This window comes from Bradysia coprophila, unplaced genomic scaffold (genome assembly GCF_014529535.1).
Source record: "Bradysia coprophila strain Holo2 unplaced genomic scaffold, BU_Bcop_v1 contig_324, whole genome shotgun sequence".
In the NCBI taxonomy this organism is placed as follows: domain Eukaryota; kingdom Metazoa; phylum Arthropoda; class Insecta; order Diptera; family Sciaridae; genus Bradysia; species Bradysia coprophila.
Window position 1 is genome coordinate 2,568,863 of NW_023503584.1, and position 25,809 is coordinate 2,594,671.

A 25,809-nucleotide genomic window follows, 5' to 3' on the forward strand; every position below is an offset into this window, starting at 1 on the left:
CAATTCAGTCGGCAAAGTCACGTCAATTAAATTTCCATTGAGACTAGAATCAACTGACAAACAATGTACATAAAAGGCCTACAATAACGACAACGACTCGATTTTAATTGAAGCCTTTTGTGTTATGGCTTTTGTCCGAATCCTTAGAGACCACGTTTTTATCTCAGAAAGTGACCATCTTCTCACCTGTGGTGTTATAAAAATTGTTGTAGTTCTTTCACATTTTTCCTATCTGAAGCTTTATACTTCGTTATACCTACATATAATATACAATTGGCTGCTCATTTACTTTTTGTTTAATTGTGTCTCTACATACTGTTGGTGGTGGTGGTCGAGCAAGAATAGTCTCACATAAGGTGATAATTGCTACAGAATGCTATGAATAATTAATTAATTAATTTTTGTTGCACGAAGTCTGGATATAACGGGAGAAGGTGTAATGCATAAAGAATGCACCAACGACCACCGCTTTAAAGCGATCATTAATGGATTGTTAAAGTTCAAAGTTAACTTCACGAGAGTGTGAAGAAGGTCACAATCAATAATTATTCAATTCATTCATTCACCTCATACGCTATACAATTTACGCTACAGATCCATTTCTGGTCGTTTTTCACCCTTCAATAATGGAAACGATGTTCCGAAGTTAGACAATTTTCCAATTTTCGTTGTTCATGGTATATAGAAAAACCATAACTTTGAAATAAAAATAATTTCAATTTTATTTCCGAAAAAAGAGCAAGTCACTCTTATTTCCTGTTTGTATTTTTTTGTCCTTTTTGTTTGATACATCAATACGCTGTCTCTCCGTCTAAGATGCACAAAAGAAATTGTAGAACATTATTCATATATTATGCGACATGTGCTCACAATTTTTTATTGTTTTTCCGCCAATCGTATATCAGTCCTTCGTTTATATGATTTTTCTAGCATATAATAGACGACTCTTTAAAGCCAATTAGGGACAAACAACTTTAAGCATTTGCAAGTAAGCCTGCAATCACAGGCAGGAAACATATAAAAAAATAAAGGATTGTATTAGGTCAGTACAAACATCGAGCCCGTGGTCGGAGAAAAGTGGTCGGAGACACATCAAATGACTGAACTTACAGATGAAATATGAACCTTCGACAGACGACGATATTATGCAAAGGGTGGTATTATGTTTTGCACAGCCCACGATTTATCACATCTGAAATTCACTGATCACTTTCCGCTTTGATTAAAATTAAGCACAGCACTGCTTCTAGCATGAACAAAGAAAACATTCGCAGGCTACGGCTTAGGAAGCTCTTTTCAATTTAGTTCCATCGTTAAGTTCAATCGATTTATGACAAGCCGAAAACGAACGATAGCATCCACAGAGCCATAACCTCAACGCTTTTACGAACAATTTGTCTTCAAAAAATTTTTGGGTATCGTTCTATGAATGACGCATTGACAGTTCAAATAACCTTGGAACAGATCTGTAAAGCCTCAAAATTTGGCACCTGGCAATTCAGTGTACATGCTAGGAGCAGTGCTGTGAATTCAGTTATTTGCTGCTCAAAATTTTATTTTGTAGACGAAACCCAATATTATCCGTAATAGTTGTTTGTTCACAGAAGAAAAATGTGTGGAGTTGCTTTCAAGGATGTTTCCATCGAAGAGTTTCACCAAGGGAGGCACATGATTTTTCACATCTTAGGCGAGAAAATAGGTATTTTCTCCCTTCCGCTGAAACTTTGGAGGCCTTTGTTGCGAAAAACGTTGTGTTTACCTCGGAAAAAAATTGGAAATTTCACTTTCTCATGTGACAACACCACCGAAACTTTCCAACCTTTTTTCCCCTAGTTGAACAAATAACTATTTTGCAACCGATCGACCCCAAGCTTCATCTGCTGTAGAAAGTGGAAATTTTCTCACCTCTGTGCTGTGAAAAATAATTTGTATATTTAGGTGACCAAGTATACAGCACGATTTGAGGAATTCCGCGCAATGGTAATTTTAGTGTAATATGAGAAACTGTGTACAATAATACTTCAATCACTTCAGGAATTCTAATTTTGGACAGAAAATGCTTGAGATTTTAAAAAATTGGGTTGTTGTAATGTTGATGTTATTACATTTTCTTGTCATCCAAATGCACTTGAATATTTAAATGCAGAAAGAAGACACGTCGCATTTGCAAATTATAAAAAAGAAAAAATTTGCTACACGATTTTTGGTTTCAATGATTATAAGTGAAAATATGAAGTACTTTTGCCAACAGAAACCAGAATTTTATTTTTTCTTATAATTCACTTATGCGACATGGCTCCCTTCTGCATTTAATTATTCACTTGCTTTTCGTTGCTTTTTGCGATTCTCTACAATAACAGCACTAGATACAGTTCACTTGTTTGAAGTATTTTCATTATTTGATACAAAATCTTCTACTTCAATGATTTTAACAAACATTTTCCATGAACACTAACCGGATTCCGGTTACCGGAACACATCGCTTTATTGATTTATTAATAGAAATCTTGTCAATAACAGATATTTAGCCGTTCTTAAAAGAGAATTCAGGTGATTTGTGAATGTGATACTCCAACAAAAAACTGTTACCGTTGTTGTTGAAGTTCAATAAAAATTTGTAATTGATCTCAGAATTGTGGACATGTTTACAGTTTACAGTCTGAACCGTAGAACCATGGCAATATTGCAATCAATAATTTTTTAGATAAATTTTTTGCACGCACTTTACTTACTACAGACGGGCTATGTCATGTTAGATCTAATCAGCGTAATTAATCTGTCGAAAGAACCGCAAATCCTCCGGTGTCTGCGATATTTAACCTGAGCTCAGACTTTGAACAAGAGAAGAATGCATCAAAGCCTTAAAAAAAATCGCGAAAATCTCAATTCCACCACCATTCTCTATGCTTCATGCTTAAAAATATTTGTTTAATGATTTCCGATCAGCTAAAAACCGAAAATCCTAGACAATTCGTTTGAAATTTTTGTTTCTATTAACTTTTCCACTTGCATAATACGCTCGAAAGTCAATCGTTAAAAGAGATTATTGGTTAAAAAAAAGGTTTTTTTCTTGCGAAAAACTCTGCCAAAATCAATTACAAATTGGAATATGATTGAGGTTGATATTAGCTTGCGGTATAATATATTCGGCATAAATTACTCGTGACATTTTTCATTTGATTGGGAATATCAAAGGAACGAATATATAGCGACTGCACGCATATATAATCGCAGTCGCACCGTTTATTATCGAAATTATCGTCAAATGTGCACTTGTTCTCTGAAATATGTGAGTGGACCAATTGAACGGAGTATGTGTGAAAGTAAAGTATGATTGTCCTTTAACTGTGGATTTACATAGCAACGTAAAAGTGACAGATGCAAAAATTTTCTCATACGGCAACTCGAAATTTCATTCATAATTTTAATTTTATGAATGAAATTTCGGGTTGCAGTATTTAAAAAACATTGCATCTGTCACTTTTACGTTGCTATGTAAATCCACGGTAAGTGAAATCAATAATCATTAAGCGGTAAAATTACCGCAGTTTTTGAGTGTCGTTCTCTTAGTATTTGAATAGGATAAGAGGACCTTTTAGAATTTTTGTGGCTATTTACTGTGGATTTACATAGCAACGTAAAAGTGACAGATGCAATGTTTTTTAAATACTGCAACCCGAAATTTCATTCATAAAATTAAAATTATGAATGAAATTTCGAGTTGCCGTATGAGAAAATTTTTGCATCTGTCACTTTTACGTTGCTATGTAAATCCACAGTTACTCGATTTATTGTTGTTAAAGGCTATTGTAATAATTAACGAGATGGAGAGACTATAAACATTCTGTAATGTTTTAATGATTATTAGTGCCCGACTGAGTCGACTCTATTTAATTCAGAATTTAATATTCGTTTAGTTATTGGGTTAGCCTTGTACAAACGGTATGCGGTATCAGGATGTAACTATTAAATATGTAACTTTCTCTGTTTATTGAATATACCCTATAGTAGATGACAAAATAGTTATTTATCTACCAAGGTAGGTATGAAGGTATTTTTTCGCACTAGATGTCGATTGTCGATCCGAGGCGAAGCCGAGGTCGACAAGACGGCGTGTGCGAAAAAATACCGGCATACCTACCGTGGTAGATACAACGTTTTTCGCAATTTCGGGCCATAATCACCTTTCCAATGCAAAATATTATCAAAATTTCTACCAAACATTCACATGCAAACATGAATTCATTTGAACGATCAAGCAACCTGCACTATATACACATTGCAATGTGATGTATAGAGACGCGCTAAATAAAATCAAGTAGTCAATGCTTAGTAAGTACGCTTCAACAATACGTTCTGTATAATTGTGTGACTCTGTAGCCGAATGGCTATGGTCGTTGCTTGGTGTTTGGAATAATTTTGGTGTTGGATGTTCAAATCCTGGTCTGTGCAAAGTTTTTATTTATAAAATTTAGTCTTTCTTAAAGGTACTGAGCTATGTAGCGTGCAAAAAAAATGTGAAAAAGCCCGAGTGCGAAAAAATAATCAAAAACGCACTGTGAAATAAATACCTTCAAAACGACATTAAATGGATGCATGGAAAGGTGATGATTATGGACCGGAATTGCGAAAAATTCTTTTTCATACCTAGGACCCGAAAAGTCCGACTTCGTCGAACTTTTTCTCCGTCCAATATGAAAAATACTATTCGTACCACAGACTAAAAGTCTTTTTTAGCGTATTCGATTCCAGACCTCGCCTTTGGCTCTGTCTGGAAACTTCTCACACGCTAAAAAAGACTTTTAATCTTAGGTACGAAATGTACTATTCTGTGCCTTAGAACCATAATTCGACGTATTTCGTCCCTGCACCTACGATCGAAAAGTGATTGCTAAGAAAAGCTGAAATTGTTGTAATGTTTTGTTTTTCGTCTCATTTTGATCCTTACGGCACAGAAAACGTAGTTCGTGACTCGTGACGAAAGCAGAATTTTTTCAGGACACGTCTTAAACTTGTCCTACTCGGCTTTGCCTCGTTAGGACTAGTCCTGAAAAATTCTACTTTTCGTCACTTGTGACGAAAAATACTATTACTTAGGAGCCATTCACATAATACGCACACTTCTATCATGGGGGCTATTCGCCATTTTTTGTGTGGCACTTCATAAATGGGCTCTTTATTAGTTTCATCCATTATATATTTTTAGCCGTTTTTGTCGATGACTAGTCGTTTCTAAAACGTAAAATTTTTGTCCAATTCGTTGACAGTCAATCAGAATTTTATCGATGAAACTTTCTACCGGGTACTTCAGATTACATTTAACTTTGTATTCTTTGACTTCATTAGTTTGAACATAAATGTTGCTATTAAAAGAAGAGATATGTGAAGTGTATGTGATAGCTGTAATTAAGTTATTGAGTTAGAGAAATAAGGTGTAGCTTTTATAGTATTCGAGAGAATTAGGGTTTTCCATAACTCTGCCATGTTAACCAAAAACATCGCATGTCTTCTCGCATTAGCTTTTAAGAACTTTCGAAAGCTTCTGTGAGCTTTGAGCTTCTTATAGATTCCATTCAAAAAGTGGAACATTCCATTAGAATTCAAAAGAAGTTCGAAGCTAAAAAAAAATTCGAAAGCTTTTAAAAGCTAATGCGAAAAGACATGCGATGTTTCTGCTTAATACGGCAGAACTTCCAATTTACATGCCTGAACTACATAAGAGAAAAAATTTCTTCCTACAAATTTAGATCTATAAACTTAAAACTCAATTTTAACCAATTCGGATACATACGATCCGCGGAGTAGCAGTTGAGCAGCTCAAAGCACAATTGTAAAACTCAACGACGAGACAGCGAGTGTTTTATTTAATTTTGTCAGTCGATTGTTTTCAAAACAACGAGCTCCTTTAAATATTCGTATTACAAAGGTTGTACGAAGGTTGAGACTTGTGGGATGGGATGGTTATATTCAAAAAATGAGTGAGGAGGACGATCGGTTGAAAAGTGGTATTGATGGCCTATATTTTGCCGAACAAAAAACAAATGCAATTTTTCTGGCATATTTTAATTACAATTGTAGGATGAAGCATTGAAACTTGATTGTTTTCAATAATTTTTTTTTCTCAAAGCCTTCAGCTTCAGATGAATTCATTCAGGTAAAAGTTATTCAACATAAAAATTTCGAAACGACCTTACAAACATCCCAATACAACACATAACTTTCTTGAATTGCAAATTAAATTTAGAATTGAGCGTCCCTTTTCTCGGTATAAGCTATTTGAAATAACCGCGACAGCGACACACTACCAGCATCAATGCTGGCGTCGAAAAATTGGTATATATAAAAATTGGGAATCGAATTTTTCTTTTCTTTTCGATTTTGCATTTGAGTTGTTCGTAGGCAAATTTCCGCGAATGCTTGGATACTGTACACGCTGTAAGTATAGCCGCATAATACTGTTGTGTTTGTATTAAATGGAATCAATAACGGAAAAGTTTTTTACACCGAAAAAGTTCAATATTTGCCGTATGAATTATTAAATGGATTTTCGATTGACGACCCACGATCTGCGTTGCGTACGAAGTATTTTGATTTTTTTTTTTGATAATTAAGTTAAGCAAAAGAAGGGTTAAGAAATGTTTCGGAAAGCTCATAAAGTCAAAATGGTTAAATCCCATCATTTCGGCACGTCCAGTGAATGTGCGTTTCGGGAGAGTTAAATGAAATTGTAATTCAAATCATCTTGAATAAACGGTAATTTGTAGATATTTGTGTGTGAAGCCTTTTATGAGATTTTGTGTGGTCCTTCGTGATAAGAATGTTAAATATTCGCATTGAGCAAGTAATTATCACTGCAATGAATTGTATAGCAACGTTGTTTTACTATATACAACCGGTCCGCAGGGATTTTTTTTTATTTATTTTACACGTTGCAATGTAATACTGGCTTCCACCAGTACCGAACCGGCTATAAAAAGGACTTTCGAAAAAGGTCACTTTCATAAAGAAAATGCAACAGGCGCCTGAATTCCCAGTATGGCCAGTCCAGACTACCACCTACTACCATAATAAATACATACTAAACGAGCTAATCTAATTTTAATGATGAATTTACAACTCCGATATAATCATAGTTCCTGTGGGATTCCTTAGTGACTTACAACTACTTGGAAACGTAATGCTTGTAGACCTCGTCCTAACGTCGGTTTAAAATAGATTAATTACACGAGTATTATAATTTTACGATCTTTGCCTTGATTTCCGAGCGGTTGAAGTTAAGGCAACTAGGCGTACCGCGCAGAAATATTAGTTATTTGTTCAACGAGGGAAGAAAAGTTGGAAATTGCATTTGAAATGAAATCCAACTTTTCTTCCCTCGGCGAACAAATGACTATTTCATTTGCGCTGTGTCATTTTCCTTATTTCCTAGATTCAAAATACCATAAAATAGTTGTGTTTTGTTGACGATTGGTCGAATGACATTTATAATGGGAAAAGTGCAGCACTTTCTATCCCGTAGTGGGGAGAAAATAGAACTTTTCTCACTTGAACTCTCACTTTGTTTATATTTTCAAAAATGGTATTGTATGGTTAAAAAACCATTAATCTCTCCTCGCACGTTTGAAAGACGTTGTGTTCATCTCAGGAAGAAATAGGAAACTCCAACTCGAACGTCAGGACGATGTTTGAATCTCGCTCGAGGCGGAATTTCCTATTTCTCCCACAAGTGAACACAACGTCTCCCATACGTGCGAGGTATGATTAACGGTTTTTATCCACGAAACAATCATATAACTTTATTACACCATTTCTCAAAACAAAAACAAAGAGAAGAGACAATTCAGGTGAGAAAATTCATATTTTTACCACACTCTCTTTCTCTGCATAAAAGAGCGATGAGAACTTTGAAATATTATAATTTGTTAAATAGAAAGTCTTCCAAGTTCTTTTTAGAAAAATAATTATTTCACAATGCAGCGCAGGGGAGAAAATAGCCATTTTCTCACCTCAGATAAAGTGCCAGAAATTGTTGTGAAATTTCCAACTTAGGTTGACAAATAACTATTTTCGGGTAAATCAATGTTTTGCAATTGCATGCTTCAATTCTGGTCAGGACCGGAGAGTAGTTAAGGGCGCTGAGAAGTGAGCAATAGAACGTTTTGAAAGTACAAAATTTCAAAATTTTCTCGCTCGACCGATCGCAATGATTCCCCTCCATTCTCCTCATTTATAATTTGCCGAATATTGACATTTCTCAAGAAGTCCGTATTCGCTCTGAAACGTAATTCGAACTTAACTGAACCTTTATTTAGGCGGGGTGCCATTCATTGAAATTTAAAAAGGTTTCGCTAGAGTAGCCTCCGATCAACAGACATGAAATTTTTCAATAATTTTGTGTAAATACAAAGGAGACTTTGCTGTCTATACCTCTCTGAATATTGTTGCTAAAGCTTAAGAAATATGGACGTAGTAAGTATTGTTCCAAAAGCGTAAAATTTATTAAATTTCAAATTCCAACATTAGCGTCCTATTCGCTGCCGCAAATATTTAATGTTATATCAACATCCTTCAATTGTATTTACCGTTTTCTTTTGCTTCGGGGTTATTAAAATTTGAGTCTGTGTCTTATCTGCATATTTTATTGACTTGTTGTAACATACCATATTTTTAACACGTAGAAGGTAAATAGGATGTAAGGCTGAAAAGGTGAGAAAACCGAAATGTTAAACGCTGCACACTTTAAAAGGTGTAAAGTCAAATTATTATTTTTGTTTGAGGATTTATTCGTTCATACATTTTCACCGTTTATACATTACAATAATATTTGTTACTCTGGTAACCGAGTTGGAAGCTGCAAGTTAAACGTAGATTGGGTACAATGAAATGAAACCACTTACAGTACATATATCAGGTCAATTTGTTGTATACCGTTGAGTATTAATGTTAATTTGGTTTATATGAGTCCTTTTCGTGTACTGTGCTTTGGCCTTATTAATCAATAATAGCAACTCTCTAACACGTCGACATTGGTACTAAGGCCATTAAAAAGTTTTGGGTCCATGTTTCTTGTTTGTTTTTTCAATGTTTCGAAAGGGGCGTTTGTATGAGTGGGACGACGTTAGAATAGCTGACTTTGCTCACCTTCTTTTTATATGCTATAAGACTGGAAAGCAACCTCGAAACCTTTAAAACGTTACATGTGTTTTTGTAGCCTTTCACCTATATTGATTGACTCCAAGCTTATAACAAGCACAACTTTACTCGTTCAAAGACTTATGCCACTGTCTATACTGTTCTTCCAACTATAAAGGTCCAATTCATCATTGAACATTCTACAAGTGGCTAACGAATCAATAAAAATTTTAATCTGATCATCTGGACATTTCGAGAAGAGGCAATAGTACATTACTTACATTGCCCCATTGGTAGGCAAATGATGGAAATTGTACTTCTTGTGTGAATCTTACCGACCGAGGCGTAGCGGAAGTACTATTTTCATCATTTCCCCCATTGCCAAGTAAGGTATTTTATTCAAAAACTTGAGGTAAAGTTTTGGCTCAGAGAAGTAAAATTAACTTTGCCTCACGTTTTTGAATCTATTACTTCAATTATTGTTAACATACTTTTGGCTAAATAATTTTAGCTAGCACTCAGCACTTACTTTTTTCGTCGTTATAACTAACAGATGACTAAATGTTTCTCAAATGTGCCTTGATGTACTTATATCAATTGTAGATGTAGATGTACTTATATCAATTGATTGTGATTGTAACATTGTGCCGAATGCCATGAATGAAAGATATTACACATTTCTAACAAAAAATAATAATTGTAATACGTCGCGTTGCCGGTCGAGTGGATAGTAGTTATACACCATCGAAAGCCAATAATTCTTTTCACATTTTCCGAATATCTTTTCTGGCTGTAATGAAAATATTCGCAAATTTATTTCAGCGCGGTATGTACACTACAGTGATGATGACGTGAAATTCTTTTCCAATAAATTGCAATAGAGATACAAATGACATTTAAATTGCGATTTCATTGATTTATTGATGGATTGGCAAATTGTACAATGCTGTAATGTACGCATCGACGTCGCACCACTGTGATTGATGATTATGTGTGCTTCAAATTGAATTAATTGAAATTGTAAATCGTACACACCACCGCCGCGCGATTTTTGAATGATATTTGTGTAAATGCAAGGTATACCCATTTTATGCTCGGGTGACCAACAAAATGTGTAGGTGGTATTGGTGGTATTAGAAGGGTACATGGCAAATTATGAGTGAAAAACATCACGTAAATGACTCGCTAGATATATATTGGCATTATTCGCAAGGGCAAGGACTACAACTGGTTGCCTCGTATTCAGGTACATTCCACTTATTGAGAGTAACGCCTAATTTAAAAAAAAACAATTCGGGACGTCAGTCTCATGGGCACTCTATTATATTTTCCTTCGATTCTAGCTGTAAACTCCACACATGCCATATGCCATAACTATTATTGTTTTACCCGATCGACTAAACTATATCCTAAATATTGAGGGTTAAATTTAGATTTGCTTTATTACCATTCCCTTGATATCTATTTCGCTAAAATAAAGCGTGTCACCAACTGGCTCTACAGGTATGTAGCCACCATCAAAGTAGCACAACACCTTTATTTGTTATAAGTATAATCAAGCCATGTTGGTAACATATTTTCAATGCATACGAGTAGGAAAGCGTACACAAAATTTTAAGAAAAATTGGACCAACTCACGAGAAAAATGAAGAGTCCGATTTCGTGCGAGTAGTGGTCTCGACTCAACAAAGTTTACTGTAAAGAAACCTATTGCTATAATTGATAACGCAAAAGTACACTATTTCTACCCAATTACGTTCCATTCGCACAATTAAATTGCATAAACTTTGTACATAGTTTCTTCATAATTGATATTTACCACTCATTACGACCACTCACATACTCGCTTTAACATTGACATGCTTTTTCAATTTTTCAAAAATTATGAAAATAATTTTCCTGCGAAAATTCCCAAAGGAAATTTTTTATAATAATGTTGCACCCTTTCTCTATTATATTGTCAACTAATGTGGATCAATGTGGAATGTATTCCATACATTCTGCTTAAGTAGCGATTATCATATGCAGTGACGGACTTTGCGGTTTTACCAATGATCAAGTAGAAATTAGTCTAATAAAGTTTAAGAGCTAACAGCGAGTAGAACGAAGTATTTGTGCCCACCAGCACTAAGATATTTAAGTGAGTTTTGCCCAGAGGCATACCTCGGCGCCCAGCATTAAAATATAAAATATTTGGAGACTGACGGTATAGGAAAGGCTTTGCACTTCTTTTGTAACAAAAATCAGGCCTTCCCGATGCGACCTATAACACACAGAACATGTTGTCCACGCATATGTATTTGGAGGTTTTACGACGTCTCGAGTGTTACTGTAGGTACACAAAGCGACGCAAAAGATTCCTAATTCAAATTTTTCTTTTGTTATACTGTCAAACTTGACAGAAGAACAAAAAACAAATTTGCATTAGGTTTCTTTGGCGTCGGTATGTGTAGCTAGAGTCAATGGTACGAGTATTGCCATGCCAAAGGTTAAGTGCGGCACTGATGATAGTACGAAAGTATAGTTGAAAGTTTCAGTACGATAGCAATTTGTTTGTATTTTTGTTCGCATCGACCAACCGCTCCTATTTTACAAAACGAAATGAAAAATTCGTTTATGTTGGGGCGAAAACGAAACGAATGGACGTTTCTAGGCAATTTTCTCCCACATATTAAACCGAAATCCACCACGTTCGCTCCAATGAGACAAGCGAAATTTAGTAAAATTAAACTCGAAAATTTTATTGATGATGACTAAGTCGACGAACCGTTGGATTAATATTGTCGTTAAATTACTCTGTGATTTGTTCAAAGTCTATCGTGCGTTATAAATAATTCGATTCAGCTAAAATCAACAGGTATAAAAATAGTCCCAACTTATATTCGGTTATATAAAAGAAGCTCGATTGCTCGATGGTATAATGCTTTAATGCAGCAAATTTCCTGGGGTCATATAATGTGTAATCTAACTTATTTTCCATTTTCGACTTTTTATTATTTATTTATTTTATGTGCCGTGGTATTAGTGCTATTTAATGCTAAACATAAATCATACGAGATTATAATACACTTTTCGGTGAAATTAATAATCCATAATGGGTTAGAATTATCATCGATAAAATATTGAACTTGAACCATTCGAATTCGTTTCGGTTTTATGTGTTGTAAAAGTTTGTGACTTCATTGTTGGTTTATTTCGGCTATGATGTAATTTAGCACTAATGGTTTGTACAATGTGCTTTGTACTTTGTCCATACGTCCAACAAAAGGCAATAAAACTAAGTTCAGACCTTTGTGAGGTAGAGCTCTTGATCAGCATCACATGAAGTTAAAATTTCATCCTGGAAATTTTATTGAAATTTTGTTGGTGAAGAGTAGTACACTTACCGTCTTCAATTCAGTTCAAGAGCAATCTAGCTTCAATTAAGACGCATTTAACAAAGTCCCAGTAAAAATTGCACATTGTCCTGGTCTGAAATCCATCATCCTTACAAACCATCATCAGAAATAATGGAAAATTTGTGATAACCTAGCGATTCGTCACCATACATACGAAAATTTACTGGGAAGCCTGTTAGACAAGATGAAATACAGAAAATTTGAGTTGTTTGGCACGACAGGCCTTGCAATAAAAAATTTGTTTTTACTTTTTATTCTTCGTTTTGACACCAAAACATTTGTTTTGGAACCAAATTGGATTATGAAGGATATGTGACCATACACACATTAGACCTACAATCGTTAGAGTCCTTCTAGAACTCACTTGTAGAATAAATGTTTTTCGATTTGGGAAACGTTATAATATGGCTCGGATTTTATAGCGTAAGCTTATAAGAGACTCAAAGCTACGAAGGGTATATTATCTTTCCAAATTGGCGAAGTTTAGCCGCCTGTGGTATTGACCTGTTACAGACGGCTGTCATCTCTTATCGACAACGACAGCAATAATAAACGACAAGCTCTGACTAATTAGGTCTTATATCGCAAAAAGCATGTTCAAAACAACAAATGAAGTAAAAGATTTCTGAAATCAATCTATGAAAATCATCGATCAAATGAAGTAATAGATCAGATATATAGTAAAACTGCTAATATTCTTGCTCTGCAAACGTTGCTACAGAGTAGAAATGTCTATGCAAATTTTAAACAAGATGGAAGTCGTGCTTTGCGACACCTACGTCCATCTGCACAACAAGCTTATTTTGACATGAGTTTGGAACAAAACCTTATATAAGGAAACCAAATTGCAATTCTTTCAAATGTTCCATGCAACCAAATTTCTATTTATGACATCGAGTGCAAAGAACTTTATTAGGCTCGACATCATGAGATTCACCAAGGTTCATGCAACGATTTATGTAACAGAGGCATTTGAAGTTTGCAGACTTTGCACATTACTAGCAAAGCTCAATAAAATGTTGATAAATATGATCAACAGTTGCACGGTTTCGTTGTATGTATACTGTTTGTGGTAACTGTTGTCTATATATTCGGAATATATTCGGGAAAACTTTTTTCCACATTTTTCCAATGTTAAAAAAATGTTTTTGAGAAAAGGTGAAAAAATACTTTTCCGAAAATAGTCCATGCTACTTTCCACACACCTACACAAAAAATGTTTTTCCGCAATACTCTTAGAAACTAGAATCCATTCTGGGACCTGTTGGGAGCTCAGATCAACATTCCATAAAATGGCGAGTGTTCCTTCCACATACAGAATTTTTTATGAAATTTCATACATCCATCTGAAACCCTTTTGTCACAAAAATTCAGTGAGTTGACATACTATGCTTGAAGTTAAAATCGATCTTATAGTCAAACATCATACCTTTCTAACAGTACCACACTCGATGTATTTCATATGAAAACATCAGTTTTCAGGTTGTTGATGTAAAAATTGTCGGAGTTTCATGCTTTTATGTTGGGGACAGGTATACACCGCACAGGAGTTCTTCTCGAACTTTGATTCGAAATATATTTTTTTTTAATCCAAAACTTGTCCTTTTAGAAGGACCAGACACTGGAAGTACCAGATTCAATCAATTATTTTATTAAACAAAATAGCGAGATATTCATAGAGTGTCTTCATTAGCAAATGTTAATCGTAGCAAAGGAATAGATTTTTCTTAAAGCTCAAGAATGACAAATTTTTATAAATATATCGCAATGCGCGTGCTGTATCTAAAAGGTGAATTCCCTCTTTGAACATTGGTGTATCATTCGGAATTTCCTAAAATTTGTCAGGATACGACCCGCGTATTTTTTAGGTATACTCGCGTGTATACTTGACTGTAACGAACACCATAATATTAAGTAGAATGAGATGCACAGAAGAAAAAATAATAATTGAAGACCACGTGTACAGGTATAAAACAAAGGAAATGTACTCCATCTTCAATTTTATCACCACACATCAATGATGTAATCTTTACCCCTTTATGATAAACTTATTAAAGAAACGATTGTCGCATGATAACATTGCCCTTTATTTATGGAATTTATAAGGTAAAAGTGAATGGTTGCTCTATTTATCCATGTATATATATAAATAACACACATGCGACATTGCGACATATAAGTATAATGAAGGTAAGCCCGACGGTTGAATAAGCGTACAGAATGTGGGATATATAAACCAACTCCTGTAGGACGTATAACTAATTTTTTTTTTTTAATTAAAATGTCACATTTGTGATTTTAATAGGATTATTAAATTATACCTGTGTCGTCTTACGTGCATGCGTTGCGTTATATATGTGTATGTTATTATTAAGCAGAAACATTTACGCTAAATCGAATCATGAAATTGGAAAATTTTCTAATTTAATAGCTAAAATCTAAAATGGTATTCTCTGGTAATAAGTACTGTAGATCATCTATTCGAGTGGTGAGCTGAGCTCTTAGTTTATTCCGACAACAAAATGAGATAATATTTCAAAATACTTTGAATAAACACTCAGACATCACCGTGGAAAATCGGTCTTAATAGACTCGAAGCATTGGTGTCCTATCTAGTTAAAAAAAATTAAATTCATTTAGATTCATCATCATCAAATAACACAATATTCTGAACGGGCACGTAAGTGTCTACTGGCATTGTATACAATCAGAAAGTTCATCAAATTCGTTTTAATTTTTGGTGTGCTGTGTGCCGAATTGTCTATGTGTTCTAAGCGATTGGATGGTACACGTTAGCGTTATGTGCAAATGCAGAATTGAAAAAAGTAAAATTGACTACGTCAATCATATCATGGAATACGAAATGATACGAGGGATCACTGATAAAAAATATTGTAAAATATTTCATGTGGCAGGGAATTTGTATCTAGTGAACTGGAGACAAGTTACCTGCCACAGGTAATATTTTACAATCGTTTTTGTCGGTGATTTTAGATCGAAATAACACACGTCCAGTACTCTTTTGGCAGCTGCCATTAAAAGCAATTTTGCTTGAAGTGCGTTGATCGAACGCTTTAAGATCTCGTGGTAATAGATCACTAAAATGACCGCTGGCGTGACGATCGACGGTTCGGTTTTGTGTGCAAACTAATGACAACCAACTTTGCTTCTAAGGGAATTCCCCGTATTTAGTTCATTTGCATTCATTTCAAAGAATTGGATGCACTCACTTATTCATTACTTTGTGAAATTGTGAAGTTGGTTTCGATTAGTTTGCACACTTTTCCCCACCATTCCTCACGTTTCCGTCATCAGTTTCACCAAACGAAGAGATCTATTGTGTCGAAATATTTTACATTTTTAACCTTTAAACCATGAAACAATGATTGAGTGACAGGATTAAAAAAAAAAGATCGAACTCTTTTGACTGATTCAAGTTCTTTACTTTTCCAGTTATATTATTACAATTTCACATTATAAACTCCAAGTGTCTTCAACCCTAAACGAACACTACTTTCAGCTGCACACACGCATCAATCTACCACTTACAAATTAATTTTCGTTAAGTCCCTATAGTACGAACGAGCCTTGGAAAGTACAAACATGCAAACCGGAAGGATACACAGAAACTTGAAGAGGATGTTTGATGTGATGATGTTGTGTTAAATATCAACGTTTCTTTTTTTTTCTTCCCTCATCTTACAATTAAAGCTTTATTGGAGGGTGTTTTTGTTTTTATTGTTTTAATATTTCAGCACAATGAGAGAGGCATATCCATGTCGCTCATATCTTAAAAAGACGCAATAATCTTTTAAGCGGATGTTAATGCAAATCAAAAATTTGTTTTTCTAACGAAATTAGAATTTATTGTCTGAGCCAATTTATATATTCTCCCTTGGTAAATGCTACCAAAACATTTTTTTGTGTTTATAACATGGAACACCGACATAAGGGCTTGGGAATTAATATGACATGTACTACACAGTGGTCACAAAGATAAAACGTGTGTAATTATGCTATAAACCACAACAAAGAGTCGGCACACCGTTCGGTTGTGGTCATCATTGTGTTTAGTCTGTTAAACCGTGTACTGGATAATCAAAAATAGCAAATAAAACTTTAAATATTACCTTCAGTTAGATGGTTATGTTAAATATGTCATCATATTCTGGACAGGGTGATGGAAGGGGTGGTGGATAGTTTCGTGTATGATTTGGGAAATTTTCGCGAGGTTTTCAATGACAAAATTTATTCTTTGAGTTCTCATGGAACCTTTTGCAGCTAGGAAAAACCCATCAACGTCGAGATTTCCAGTCTAGGCAGCAAAAATTTACTTCCACCAAACACACGTTCTTGCAGTTATTTAAGTGTAAGTTGTTGTAAGGCAACTTTGTAAGGTTTATAAGACTTTCCCGAATACAAAAAGTGAAGTACTATTAAAGGTAGAAGTTGGATTGAAACAGGGTGCCCTTCGTCGATGTGATAAAAGGGTTTTACATTCCCCTAATTTCTCCAACTTCTATAGCCTGTTCTAACCTGTACTAAACTTCCCATGTTTCTACAGATAATTGTAAAAATTGGGAAGTGGACTTCGATTCTACAAAAGACCACAAAAGAAACTTTAGTGCAGCGGGTGAATGCCCAAAAAATAAGACCCCATGCAGCTGATACTAAAGAGTGCTATGTGGCTACAGTAACACACATTATAGTATGAAGACTAACTATTAATTTCAATAATCTCGGATTTCATCTATTCCAGAATATTACGACACCAACCCAATAAAATGTGGAGAATGCAGTACTCAACATGGTTCGGTTTTGTTATGCTGCTGGGAATCATATTGATGGCAATCAGTTGCACCACCGCAAAACCGTCGGAAGTATTTGAAAATACAGATGCCAAAGGTGATGGTAAGTTATCCGCAAAATAACAATAAAAAAGAAACGGAAATGAGCAGAGCAAATTCAGTATTCTGATACTTAGGGTGTTCTATTTTAGAATCAAAACGAAGCCGAAACTAAATATCATTTTGTAATAAGGATTTTCTTTTGTTTCATAGTTTATAAAGAAGGTGTGCAAATAATAAAAAAAAATATTTTTTATTGACAAAAGGTATTGCGAAAAAGTGCAAAGTTCTTTCACCTATTATATGCAACTGATAAAAAGATGATGAAAATGCAGCATCATTATTCATGAGCTGTTGTTTATAAAGATTTATAGATGAATGGCGATATATAATACTCATGGAAATATTGCACTTAACGATAGCATTTCCATTGATATTTTTTCCAGTTTTGGAAACGGTTATTGTCTTGTGCAATGCGAGAAAAATATTTGCCAAGAACTTTTAAACTAAGTTTTCAATAACCTTTTACACACGGCAAGGATATCACGAGAAAAGCTTCTCAATTTTATTTCAATTGATCTAAATGATTGAACACATCAATAGAGAATCTTGTCCTTCATTAATTTTATCAAATATTTTTTTGTTATATAATATCACATTATCCGAAGTGCATCATTTATTTTTGTTGTCTCTGTCTCTGTCGAACAGATGGTAGGCCGCCCGTAAGACGTTATAGACGAGAAAAATTGAAATTAAAAATATTTTTTCGATTGAACTTTGCTATAAGAAAGTTATTTGTAATATTGGAGATAATATAAACTTTCAGAGATAGACAAATGAAAAGAAATATCGAAACGGGTGAGGTGAACTTGAAAATACTTGAACCTGCAATGATCAATTTTGACCTAACCCTTATATAACAATCAGAATCGAGGCGGTAAGCTTTAGTCAAGTCACGCAGATGCAGATACGCGGTTGACACTACACTTGATGTGTATGTATGCGATGGATTTTAAAAATTGTGGTAATGTTCTGTGCGGTGAATTTTTTATTACATGATAATCATCGGGTTGTAGGGTTCACTTTATCGCTCGTCAGATATCGGTCTGAAGGGAAAACTGAATTAACACACTCCAATTCACGCCGTAAGTGTGCCTAAAATTTGAATTTTAAGTGAACGATTTAATGAAAAAGTGAACCGAAAAATACATTTCAACGCTTCCTTGTATGAAAATGACGCTACGTTACAAAGACCTCCGCACTTTCCACTTTGAATTTCGACCGCACTTACGGCGTGAATGACAGGTACAAGAACAGATTTTTTAACAGTCATTTGGCCTCTTATTTTGTGTGGAACGACCTATACCAACATAAAAAAAAACTGATTTTATGAGAATTTTAGACTACTGCATCGTGTAGGCCTCTTATTTAATTCTGTTCTCTTGCCTGTTCTTGGGGTGCACTGACTGAACGGTCCTGAGATCACGCACTACAATTTAGTAGTTTGTTTGACCAACATCCGTTGAATCTAAATTTAATTTTCTGTATACGTGAGAGTGTATTGGTGAGCTATGATATGAATCGGTCGGTAGGGAAAGTAAACGGTCGAGAAGGAAAGTAACGGTTGGGAAGGAATGCACCAACACACTCTCACTATTACAGAAAAATGTCTTTCAACATACCCCAATACACACTCGATGTGTGTTTTCGCTTGGGCTTCGCTCGCGCGTGCACACACATCTTGTGTGTATTGGGGTATGTTGAAATATACTATATTTTCAGGTGACAAGACGGTTGTCAAAGTTATGTTATACATATGCTATAGGAGAATGATGTTTAGAAACTAAGAAGAAATGTAATAGAGTTTTCCCATATTTTCCTGCATTCTGCCATAAAATTACTGCTGAAGGAATTTCCCTATAAGCAACGCACTGCTCCTAGCATGAACATAAGAAATATTTGGAGGCTGATGAAGTCACAGTAGGCACTGCGTTTCTTTCGTAAAGATAGATGACTTGTTTTCGTTGTATGAGTTAAAACACACAATACAATCAATCTTAAGCGGTAGCTCTCATCACAAAAGCCTCCAAATTGGACATTTGTCAAAGTAGTGTTCATGCTAGGAGCAGTGCGTTGCTATAAGAAGTTTTCTTTCTTCTTTTGTTCTAAGTTCATTTTTCATATAAAATCGATGTTTTAACACATTAGTGTCACGACGGCGCGAACGAGAAGCCAAAGACTGGATCGGTGTTATTTACACCATCTGAAAAACTATTCTTTTTATATTAAATGAGTAGAGATTAACGGGATAAATCCAAATCGTATCTGTTCGATATTTATGTTCGCGTTTACGGAGAATCGGAAAACTGATGTGTGAGTTCATTTACATATATTTCCGTGAATTCAATTATGCGTGTGGGGTTTGAACTGCGCGTAACCGGTTAAATCCAGATCGTCTTTGATTTTTCGTGCTCGCACTTATTGAGAGTTGAATAACCGGTGCACGTGCGAGTTCACTTATATGCATAGGCTTAATTACGCGTATGAGGTTTGGAATGCGTATAGGTTTTGTGTGACAAATTTTGTGAGATTTTTCTTGAGGAAAAATCGTAATTCATATTTTTTTATGGGATCTTTTGTCAGACGAAGATTATATTTAGGTATTTTTATGAGTTTCGAAATATTCTCATAAATACATGCTTTTATGAATTTTCTAATTGGCTGATATACATAAGTTAATAGGTTTCTTGTCATATTAACATTGCAGATCTATGTATGAGATCGTTATATTGACACGAATTCTTTGTTTCAGGATCTTGTTTAAACCGTAATTTACTTTTGGCAGAGATGATTTCACTACAGAGTGTGTTCCCGCGTATCTAATAAAATGTGGGATCTCCCTCTTTCACCCTCTCCAAATGTTTACAGCCTTTGTTTGTTAAACCTGAACTGAAACCTCACCAATCAACTAATTTATTAGATCCATTGATATTGAGATCTAGTCCTTCGCCCAGCTAACCCTCTAAATTTTCCTTTATTTTTCAGCCATCAAACGGGCATCATTTTTCGTGGGCAGCAGATATGGCCGATCGTACTACGGCGGCCGACCGCAACAAAATGTAAACGTTGCTCCCAGAAATGATCGATTCTTCTTTGGTTCACGATATGGCAAACGATCCGACGAATATATGCAGGACATTGTCGACCCACAACCATCAAAAGAATTGACAAGCACCTATCTCGTGTCATGCGTTTACACAGGAGTTAAGGATTTCTATAGATGTAGCAAATTGTAAGTAAAACACATTATTGGCTTGTAATAAGTTTCAATGTGATTGCTTCCCACGTTACGTGCTTTGCCGGTTGTAATTCGGTATACGGCAACACTTTGGCCGTTGAATGGAGATATATAATGTGGTTGTTGTAGAGAAATACGCAAACACATTCCGAGCTGTGTATTAAATACAAATGCCAGTGAATCATTTTGATGAATCACAAAATAATAAATTGTCATCATCATTCAATACCAGTTGTCTTTTCAATCCATCAGCACAGAATTTGTTAATCTTACATGGGATTAACGTATCATCGCATATTAATAATTATGCCTAGTTGCTAAGCATGCCGTAACGGTATGTTGGTTGTTTACAGGATGGCTCATGGGCATATATGTACTTATTTACCTTAGCCTTGGTTGATTTCAAATCATATGTAAAGTCGGGATTTCAATCAAAATTTTAATTCGACTTAAATTTTGGGTAGAAATTTAAAATTTGGGGTGACAAATGGTGTACATTGGGATGGGAACACATTCTTTCGTACTGGTAGATTTTAAGAGAAATATCACGTAAACTATTGAATAAACTGTGATTGTTTGATCCTGAACACATTCTTTTAGGTAAGATGACGATTCGACCAACTATAGGAACAGTAGAACTAAACAAAGAGAAAACCAAGTTTTGCAGTCAACAGTCATAGCTTTGATCAGTTACACAACTTGGGACCGTATTATTTCTCTTTGTTTCATTATTCAACAGACATAGTGATAAATACGGCCAATAAGTTTTGTAATTGGTCAAAGTTATGAATGTTGGCATGGCATAGCTGAAATCGATAATTGTTGTGAGTTCACATTAAACCTACGATAAACACAAGGTAGATATAGTGTGAAGGTACTGCCATTCAGCCGAGTTTCTATTCCATTTTTTGTTTATAATGACGGGAGGAGATGACTTTTATAAGGAACCTTCGTGCCCCTGCACGTCTGATTCGATTATATATAACATTACCTCCACAGTCTATATCTACCTTGGATAAACGACAGATGACCGCGTGATCACTACAATCAAAGCACTTCAAGGATGAGTGGAACTCCAAGTAGAGTACTGCAACTAGACGGTGAATCATACAAATTTTAGCACTGTAAAAAGATTGTGAGAAAATTTTCATACAAAATAGTACTCTATTTGACAGCTGTCACTCGATGCACTTTTGCTTGAAGTGCGTTGCTGTAATCGGATAGTTCTACTATCAGAACTATAGAAAACACATTACATAGACACTTCCATGGTATAGTTGAAGTATTTATTTTCAGAACGAAATGAAGTAGTAGAATCAGAATCGAATGTTTTTTTAAATTATTACTCGCTTAGCGGAATAATTTTTTGTTAGTTATTTGTAATTGTTTCCGCAAAATTTAACAAATGTAAATCTAGATTTTTATTTCCGGATACACAATCAAGGACCTACAACGAAACGCTCAACTATAGAAACTAGATTTTCATTTGTGAGACGAAATTTGTGTAAAACTCCCAATTCATAAAAAATCTCAGTATACACTTCTCCGTGAGTGTATCAGTAAATTAGGACTAAGTATTACAATTCACCAAGCTGAAGATCGATCTTGAAAGCGATAGACAATAGCAATAAGCAATAATATGGGTGTGATATATGATAGGGTCTGCTCAAAAAACAAAATTACGTCGGATGGTACGACCTCGTATTGGGCTTGGCATTCTTGTTTCTTATTATATGGAATCACGATTACAAATTTACGGGCATTAAAACATTTAACGATATTACCTACATCAAAAAATATATAATTTTTATGGATCTTAAGATCGATATGCACCTGATGATGCGCTCACAATATTATTATTATTGAAATTATTATTTTCTATTACAGAAATGAAAATATTAACACCGATGCGGATACTATTCACAGCAATAATGAATGAATATTGCAATTGATAAGCTACAACAATTCCAAACAGTTTTGACGCATTTTTACACAAATTATCTACGTCCTACCAAGTAATGTTTAATTTCTTACTTTAAAAACAAACAAATAAATTTCGCAGTATTTTCCCATTGAAAGAAGAGAAAATTTCTATGAAACTTAAATGTGTACAATGGCTGGATGCATTTTTAAGTTTTGTGAAATGATCTGAAAGCGATTTTAAAATTACTAACCAAACCAAACCAAATTGATTGAAACTGAATGGTGATAGAATATTGATTTAATTAAATGTGTGTACAATTATAGATTGAGAGAAAAATCAAGAAACATAACAAGAGCAAATATTTTATTGTAATTTTACATTATATTTGTTTAATTATAAGTTTAGGTTGCATCATGTATATTAAATAAAATAAAGTAAAAATAAAACTTAAAATTTCAACTTCGATTGTAAAGTGTATTTTGGAAATGTTAACAAAAATATTTAAAAAGAAAACCCAAAACCTAAACCAAAAGATTGATTTAGAAAACATTTACAAAATTATTTACTTATAAAAAATATGGAGTCAAACCACAAACATACACATGTAATAAAAATAAAATAAAATGAATTCCGTCTAACTGAAAATAAAGAAATAAATAAATGTGAAACCCAGACTCGTTTAATAAAATGTTTGTCTATATCTCAGGTCTCGACTCAAATTTGCGGAAGGCATTAGAGCTCTCATCCGAGAAATGCTCAAAAGAATTTTATCGGAAAGACTTTATTCTTTATTGCTGAACAACTTCAGGTGCAAACAGAAAGAGAAATTAAAAATTTGTTCCGAAAATTGTCATCTTGAGGCTCGGGAAATTTCTTCCGATTTAAACTAGGAAACTAGGAGCTGTGGGTTGAGTGATAGTCAAGCAATTTTCCTCAAAACCATCCATTTCCATCACGAATTGTCTGGGATTTGGATAGTTTGTGTGAAATTTACGAGACCATCACGGAACCTTCCTTTGTCAAATTTCATTCTATTTCCTAGTTTCAACCGAGTACTATGAAATAGGATGAAATGTGTTGCCATTTGTACCACTTGTTCCTGAGATATGAGATAACGAAGTCAAGTGTCGTCAGGTGGTAAGTAAAATTTCTTTAGACGAATTCTTTTGAAAATCCACCTATCAAAATCGGACCCCTTTTGTCTGGGATGGATGAAAGGTCTTTGCTAGTAGACCTCAAAACAGGCCTCAGATAGTCTCGAGCTACACCTGGTGGTTGCTGGTGGAAGATCTCCGAAGGTGGAAAGGTGTGTTTTTAACCTCATTTTTTGGCCGCTAAATGTCAGCGATGCAGATGAGAGTGGGCTCGTTGGAAATACTTTCAGGTTATGTCACGTTTGAGAACCTCCATTGATAAATGTTAGAAAAAATGTACAACAAAAATTTTCGAAATCCGTGTGAGCTTCAGACAGGTCTGGGCTGGTACTGATGAAGGTTATTGTGAACCTCACATGCTGTTTGTAACGTACATTATCTAAGCTTTCCGTTGATACATCATTTGCAGTGCTCTCTGGTCAACAGTGCCGTTCTATTGAGCGCCCAAGTGAGGTAGGTTCACACGATGAAATTTTAGGAATTACTTCAGAAAACGGTAATAAAGCACAAATATCGGTATTATTTTGCTTCTTTTATTTATTTTTATAACTGTTTGCAAATCGCAATTAAACAAATCATCCCAACCGTTTTCTGAAGTCATTCCTAAAATTTCGTCGTAGATGAACCTACCTCACTTGGGCACTCAATAGAACGCCACTGTTAACCAGAGATATAGCAAGTGGGGTGTTGTTAGAAAGCTGAGACTAGCAGCAAAACAAAACTAAGCAAGTTGGCTGCGAAAAATAATCATGAGTGTGACGTAGGGGTTACTGAGTTTCACAACTATGGTCAAAAATGAGAGAAAAATTTTGAACCACTATAAAGTTGCTGGGTAGAAAATTTGAAAAAGCAATTTTTTGGATATTGGTAGAGCTGATGTCCCCTACTTGTACAACTAATTACCACCTCTGTGGCTCAAGATCGCCATTTTAAAACTTCAATGAGTCGCCACCTATCCACCTTGCATTCATGCGACAATTTTTTTGTACTATGGCTATTAGAATTGCATACCCTATCGATTGCAACTCTAGGAAGCCTTGGTGCTCCGGACTGCACGGATGAAAATAAAAAATTTGTGTGGAACGTTGTTAAGGGTCACAAGCAGACTAAGAATATCCAAAATATCAAATTTGCGAAAACATGTTTAATTAAACACCATTCAACCACACCGTATTGAAGGAATTATAATGAATTACGAATGTGATAAAATATTGAGCTGAGATTTTAGGTCCATTCCCGCAGCTGCCAAAACGCATTTGTTGAAAATAATGAAGTAATAGTATTTTACTTCCGAGGTTCCAAGTTGTGTATTTGATAAGTGGGGTGTTACAGCCCGACCCGAAGGGGAGGGCTGTATTTCCCACTTGTCAAATATTATCGGGTCTATTACTTCCATCGATCAACTTGTAATCCCATCTTGTACTTCAATTTTTTCAACATGCATTTTACTAATAAAAAAGACCATAACTATTACCCAGTAGATATTATTGTCATTATTTTTGTCGTCGTTTTCGATAACAGATGAATAGTATGTAAAACTGACCTTTAAATTTGGAGAGTCGAACGGTTGAATACAATCAAATTTGACTAATGGTTGAGGAAAATCATTTAATTTTCTCAGCAATAATTACAAAACATCTGGGTGAAATATTCTCATTGACAATTTTCTTCGCAGAGATGTTCACGTTCAATTGAAATTTTGAAGCTTCCTCTTTCGCGTAAAGCAGCCGATCCAGTATGACCAGATTTTCACAAATTGACTGAAATCACAGATCTAAAATGTATACGACGCTGTAAATCATAGCTCAATTCTGGCTGTTTACCTGAATCGACGCTTGTAAGCAGGTTAAAAATTCAGACAGAATCGCTCCATTGGGATAGATAGATAGATAGAATAAGTGGGTGGCTTTTACGCCTGCACCTAAGCCTCAGATGGGCCTGTTGTGCGTACCCACGGTCGTTTATATTCTTTTAGTCTTGTTTAGAAATTTGAGGATGTTTGATGGAGCGATACTCCATATCGAGGTGTACTTGGTTACGTATGAACCTAGATACT

General features: G+C 34.9%; 1 protein-coding gene and 1 long non-coding RNA gene across 2 annotated transcripts; both read left to right on the forward strand.

The window, feature by feature from the left end:
- The first annotated feature begins 203 nt into the window (after positions 1-203).
- On the forward strand, positions 204-23,107 carry LOC119079447 (RYamide neuropeptides). The gene is made up of 4 exons (XM_037187362.1): positions 204-208; positions 17,290-17,441; positions 20,423-20,669; positions 22,563-23,107. The coding sequence occupies exons 2-4, from the start codon at positions 17,315-17,317 to the stop codon at positions 22,612-22,614; spliced, it is 426 nt and encodes a 141-aa protein (XP_037043257.1). The 5' UTR covers positions 204-208; positions 17,290-17,314; the 3' UTR covers positions 22,615-23,107.
- On the forward strand, positions 5,891-6,324 carry LOC119079448. Its single transcript, XR_005088172.1, has 3 exons — positions 5,891-6,005; positions 6,079-6,154; positions 6,245-6,324. It is a non-coding gene; the product is annotated as an uncharacterized LOC119079448 (long non-coding RNA).
- Positions 23,108-25,809: the final 2,702 nt, after the last annotated feature.